This window comes from Symphalangus syndactylus, chromosome 6 (assembly GCF_028878055.3).
Source record: "Symphalangus syndactylus isolate Jambi chromosome 6, NHGRI_mSymSyn1-v2.1_pri, whole genome shotgun sequence".
Classification (NCBI taxonomy): domain Eukaryota; kingdom Metazoa; phylum Chordata; class Mammalia; order Primates; family Hylobatidae; genus Symphalangus; species Symphalangus syndactylus.
The window spans coordinates 104,805,844-104,812,500 of NC_072428.2; the positions used below are offsets into that span (position 1 = coordinate 104,805,844).

Here is a 6,657-nt window from a genome sequence, read left to right on the forward strand (position 1 = left end):
AATTATGTATTAAATAAATTGGAAGGATCCTTTCCTACTTTTTGTCTTCCTGAAGTACTTGCTTAATTGTTTTTAGAAAGAATTTGACTGCTTATTTATGTTTTTTCTAGTTGATACTACTTACCTAGCACACAGATTCAATGCAGTTTTGAAAGAACGTCAGTCGACCACATCATTTATTCCATTTTGAAAACAAAAATCAATATACCTATAAAGTGACCCACAAATTAGAACTGGCTCACACAATGTTTGTTCAGTGCTGCCTTTCTGAAGGCACCCTTTGCATTTTTTCTTCACCTCTCTGTTTGAACTGCAGTCTCGGTAAGAGGCTCATTAGGGGACATTAGGGACTGGAGCTAACCAGAATTCCAGAGCTTGCTTTGCTCTTATTAATGCATAGTAGAGTAGAATGCATTTAAATATTTCATAGGCATTCAGTAATTTGTGCGTAATCGCCTTGTTAGCAGACCAGTAGAAGTAGAACAGGCCTGTGAAATGGTGTTAGTGATTGCATGGGTAATTTACAGACCTTTGCCATCAGAAAGAGTATTATTGTTGGCTAGTATGAAGCTGTGAAATAGAACTACCAATAAGTAAAAAAAGAAACTTAATAAAGGTTTTGTAACAAGCATCTTCAGGGATAACAACCCCACTTGGTCCTTTTGAAGCAGCCGTAATTTATGACATAGGCAATATATCAAATGCATAAGATAGTATTATGGAGCATTCATATGAAAAGGGTATTTGCAACATTAGTTCCAACTTCCTGCAAGGGACATGATTAAATGATTAATGAAATGTCCCTTTGCATATGCATTTTGAAACAGCAATTAGGCACTGACTGAGAAAATCCACCAATCCTCTCATTTTTCAGTATTATCTCATTCTTGATTTATAAATCATAGAGAATTTTTGAACAGTAATATGTAGTACCTGAGATAGTTATAAAAACATAAAAGAGAATAATTTGGGCACAAAATAGTCGTAAATACATAAATTCATAATTTAATGTTAATACTTAGCCTATTTATTTAGTCTTATTACATTGTATTTATATCTGACACTATTTCTGTACTTTGATTGGCATAATTAAGTAGAGGGAATGAATAGGCACTATTCTTTTACATATCACTGGTAAACAATAGCGAGGAAAGGAGAAGGGAGATGTGGCAGAGGTATGTATGTGTTTTTCAAGTTCTCAGTAATCCACTGGAGGCTGTTCTATAAATGATCATTGAAGGGCTGCAAGCTAGCCTATAATTACAGGAAAGAAAGTGGCAGCTCTGGCATTTCATAACTATGTGTCCTCGAAAAGTGCTTTGTGAGTTTGTCACCAATGATAATTTAGATAGAGGCTCATTACTGAACATCACAACACTTTAAAAACCTTTCGCCTTCATACAGGAGAATAAAGGACTATTTTAATGGCAAGGTTCTTTTGTGTTCCACTGAAAAATTCAATCAAGACAAAACCTCATTGACTATTATTGTAGTCTACAGTCTCTATTGTAATAAAAGCTGCATAGATAAATTGAATAGGTCTCTAAGACCCAAGTATATAATGCAAACATTTTGTACTTTTTTTAGTTCTTTAAATATAAGATCATGATTATCACTAAGCAGTAAACAAGTGTAAAAAATCCTTTTAAAAAGTGATTTCACACGAAAATGTTATACTCACTATGCCTTTTATTGCAGACCTGTATATTCTACTTATCTTGCTTCCTGCATTTACACCCTAATCTCAGTGTATAACTGAAGCATTTTTGAAAATATTCATCATTTTTTCTGATATGGAATAGATATATTTGTGTTCCCCAAGAGTTCATGGCGAAAAAAAAAAATCTGACGGAAACACAGCAATATGAAGCCTTAAGAATACAACACACAACTGTATTATGCTGGTAGAAAATTGTCTTACTGTTCATTTAAATTTTGGGGGAAAAAACCCTGAGAAACAATTTTTAAATGTAGTCTTGTTATTTAGGAATTGGTGACACTTTTTGTTAACTAACCTCTGGCTTACTCTCACCTCCATACCTCCTTCACAGAGAGCATGAGTGAATGTTAATCCTCAGGTTCACAGCAGACAAACCTGAGCTGAGCTTAGAGAGCAGACAGGTATAGTGGAAGTGCCTCCCCTGCACTCCAGCCACACTCCTTCAGCTTGACCTTATCCACCTTGCTATTTTAGTCCACAATTTCTCGTCAACCAAGACTGACATTGTGAAAAGATACTTGGAGGTTTTGTTGTTGTGATCAATAAGGAAGTATCAAAACAAACTGGTTTAATTTATGAAGGTATAGGCAAAACAAAGATTTCTGATTGCTGAACCTAGGTATATAAACAAATAAACCTTTTGTTTATAATAAAATTAGTTTTTATCAGCAACATGACTTTAATTACTCTTCATATGTTTTACATGTATGTGTCTCATATTTTTTCTGCCTCATTATGATCTTCAAGAAATAAAAGTAAATAATTTGAATGAATACGAAAATATGTTTGTTGAATTCAGTATACCCAGGGCTATTATAAACTTTTTAGACTATTATATCATTCTAAATGATACTTGAGCCCACTTGGGTAAATATATAAATTCTTATTTAATTTTGTGAATTTCTTTTCAATATGCCATTTCACTTATAAGCAATGATGAGAACATCTCTGAAATTGTTGCCTTACTTTGCCCATTGGTGAAATAGATACACCAAAGGATATTGAATTACTTGAACATTACTTTCTTTAATTTTGGGAAGCATCAAAGACATTATGTATTACCAATTACAGAGTATATCTTATTAAATGTTTTCATGTTCATTGGAGATGCTGCTTTACTAAATTGCTTTTGGTGTATTAACATACCACTCATTAAAGAGATCTCTTTAAACATTGTATAGAAATAATAATGGTAGACTAATGCATATTCAAGGTTAGAGTAAGATCATTGGAATGATTTATTTTTCACCATTTTAAAAATAAGATTAGGACAAATGTCTCCTAGTTAGAATACTGGACATGAAATGTCAATCTTATTATCCTAATGATCAAAATCTTCAATGAAGTTTCTTTATTACTAACAGCAAATCATCATTCTTCATAAATATTGATGCTTCCAAGGGATGATAATTTGCCATCTTTACCTAATTCATACCACATCCCAATTAAATAAAACATTGCTCACTAAAATACATCATAGAAACAACAAACTGTTCTAACAATGAAATAGAAAATTGCCTTTGTTCTCTTCAGAATTGCTTTGGTTCATAGATTTGTAAGCTGTTCTTTTTTTAAAAAAATGGCATAAGTAATATGACTTCTACTATAACTCTGTAAATGGTCTGGGGAAATATTTTTTGTAATAACAGGGAAGCTTAGAGACAGTGACATTTTCTGCCATTTGAAGAGTCTCTTTACATTACATAAATAACTTTCACACAACACGTAAGCAGCTTTAACTTTTTTCTGTATGGTTTCAAGGCTTTCTGTTTTCCCAGTGCACAGAAACATCTGACTTCAGTGTAGTGCTTTTTAAGTGTAGCCTATGCCACTGAGATCGACATCACTTTACATTCTGTTTTGTGTCTTCTGTTTGTTTAGGCACCTTAACAATGAACACGCATTGGATGACCGAAGCACTGCTCAGTGTCGAGTGCAAATGCAGGTGGTGCAACAGTTAGAAATACAGGTTTGTTAAATGCTCACTTAATGGACTCTTCTCAGATTTCTGGTGTGTTACATTGAGTACTGAGCAGATTCTGGGTCTTTCAGGCTGCATTTTACTGTCTTAGCCATACAATAACTAATGGAGATACATGGTATTTTAGATTGTTTTAAACAGTGGAAATTATTGATAACCCCAGAAGGATTGCTGTAGTTTAATGTACTTATCACTTATATGTTTATAACTTTTAGACCACATCATATGCATTTTAATATCCCAAAGTAGTCAGATCTAAGTTTTTCCCAATGTAGGTTAGACCAAACTCCCAATTAGATATGATTTTATTACAGAGACAGTTTTTACATGAGCTAAGCTTGATTTTTTTCCATGAGATTTTATATTATGGCAAACGACCAGTCTTTACAATATCATGCCTGTAATATAACTAACACCCTGAAAGATAACCTTTTCTTTTCTTTTCTTTTTCTAGTGTAATTTTAATTAAAGAACTTGCAAAAAAATCTTTATACTTTTCTTTAGCTAGATTAAAGGCAGATAATTTATATCACAGATGATAATATACATGTTGTATCAAATGCTACTGTTTTAAGTTAAAAAAAATTCTATTAATGTTGAAACAGAATTTGGCCAGAAGTAAATAGAATTCATAGAACTAATCAGAAAGCAATTATGTCACCCAAAGTCTGACTCTTGTTATGTTTTACTAAGCCTTTAAGGCTTTCTCTAACATTTCACCTTAAAGATGATCTCTTCTCAATAAAACTAATACTTTGTTTCATTTAAAGATACGATTTTTCTTCATATTTTATTACATCTTGTTTCAAATTCATCATGTCATTGCTTTTTTCAGAGAGCTTACTAAAAATATTTTGTTTTGACTTGTAAAATAATCAAGAACACAAAAAGCACCGTCACTGTTAAAGTTTAAAAAGCTTTTTATAAAGCTGTTTACCATTTATAAAAGGTAGACTAAAACATAAGAGTTCAGCTGATGATACAGTCTTCAGTGTGACCAATTACGCCTCTTTTTTTTTTTTTTTTTTTTCCTTCTGCTGTGTCTGACTGATGGAAAAGTAAGGTCCGTCAGTTGTAATGAGACCCAGTGCAAGTCTAGATGCCGACTCTGTGGCAGAGTTCAGCGTTTCACACTGCCTGGTCTCTGTCACTCTATTGAATTAGATTGATGATGGCAGATTGCAGGGGGCACTAACTGGACCTCAGTGGGAATGCATGAAGTGTGTAGACAATCCTGGCAGGCACTTCGCTTTGAGAACCCTTCACCCCTTCACAGCTGTTGGCACTAGTCCATTGCTAACAGTGTCCACAGGACTTTAAAGAGACACCATGGGCCTTCTAATTTATGGTTTCAGTAACTTGTTACTGTCGAGGCAACTGTGACCTCAATTCTCTTATTGACAAAAAGATGAAGTGTTATTTGTTTTCTCTGACCTTTTAGCATAAGAAAAGCTATAAAAGTTTTTCCCCCTCCATAGCTAAAGTTGCATTTCCTCCCAGATAAGTTCCTCCTGACACAGACTTTTATATGCAGGAATCATTATTCTGAGGCAAGCTCAATGATAAGATGTATCACTGCAATAAAATAGCTGTATCAGTCATTTCTAAAATGCTTCTGATCTCACTCTTTCTTAACAGCTTTCTAAAGAACGCGAACGTCTTCAAGCAATGATGACCCACTTGCACATGCGACCCTCAGAGCCCAAACCATCTCCCAAACCTGTAAGTGCATATTGCTTTATAAACAGTAAATAGCTCTACCAATGTAACAGACTAAGAAAATGAACAATTTAGTGACAGTTAGAAAACAATGAGTGTGATGAAAAATACGGCAATAAAATGAAAGTAAAATGTAATCGCTTGTCAAATTGTATGTTTCTTTTAAAGTAATGCTATCTTTTACAAAATCTATCCAATCTACACCATGGGTGACACTAAACAAAGTACACCCATCAGTGCACAAATCACTGCCTTGGGGCTGAAGCCAGAGAGAATTTCTTTCTGTGATAGGTTTACAGATATTAAGAGAAAACCCTCTTTGAGCAACCTGAAAAGTAGTAACAGTACAAATCACAAATAGAAATGTATGTGGTGTGCTGAAGAAGGCAGATCAATCATAAGATGCATATAAATAGATTTTTATCAAATATTTTGTCATAAAGGTCATAGTATTTTTATAGCCAATTTTGTCCTATTTCTGTGATTATTTCAGTTAAGACGTATTTCACATATTGATATGTTTTATTGTACATTATACATAATGTTAATTTAGAGAGCTTATCACAAAAAGAAGTGGGTGATTATAGAAAATTAAGACTAGTTTCCCTCAAAAATATATGAGATTTAAGCTCAACCTAATAATGTAGTCAGATACACAGACTGTTGAAAAGAATATACTTTATCTCACTCAGCTGATGTTTGCACAGAAACTTAGAGTAATCAGCTGGGTAACTCTAGTTTAATGAAAGTTTGTGGGATACTTTTTAATAAGGCCCCTGTACAGCCTCATGATTAATGATTGCCAGTCTTGCCTCTCCCTCTATTTCTTCAGGTAAAAAAGGAACATTTGGCTTTGTAGTTGGGGAGGAGACAGAAGACGACTAAATTGTCTAATTTTCTCGTAATGTCTCGATATTTCTTATCAATTAATATTATTCAAAATTTACTTTTTTGGTAGAGATTATATGTAAACTCTGCTAAGCTATTTCTGCTATGATACTAGAGCTTTTCCTTTGTACTGTATTTAAAGGTAGAGTACTGTAAAAACATTTTTGTAGGAAGAAAAAAGACATGTATCGTTTTGAATCTGACATACTACTTTTTAAACTCTAAAATGTCTGAGTTTTTAATTAAAAAATAAACTTTTGAGAATCTTTTTGATCCTGTATTTATGACTATCTTTTCAATAAGATTTTTTCCCTCATTGCTTCTATAGTATAATGTAGATAATCACAAG

General features: G+C 33.2%; 1 protein-coding gene across 1 annotated transcript in view; it reads left to right on the forward strand.

Annotated features, from left to right (window-relative positions):
- Positions 1-6,657, forward strand: part of FOXP2 (forkhead box P2) — a 605,419-nt gene that overhangs the window by 560,599 nt on the left and 38,163 nt on the right. Inside the window, exons 13-14 of the mRNA XM_063642138.1 lie at positions 3,602-3,689; positions 5,340-5,423. Of these exons, the coding sequence (XP_063498208.1) occupies positions 3,602-3,689; positions 5,340-5,423 (172 nt within the window). The remainder of the gene's footprint in view (positions 1-3,601; positions 3,690-5,339; positions 5,424-6,657) is intronic.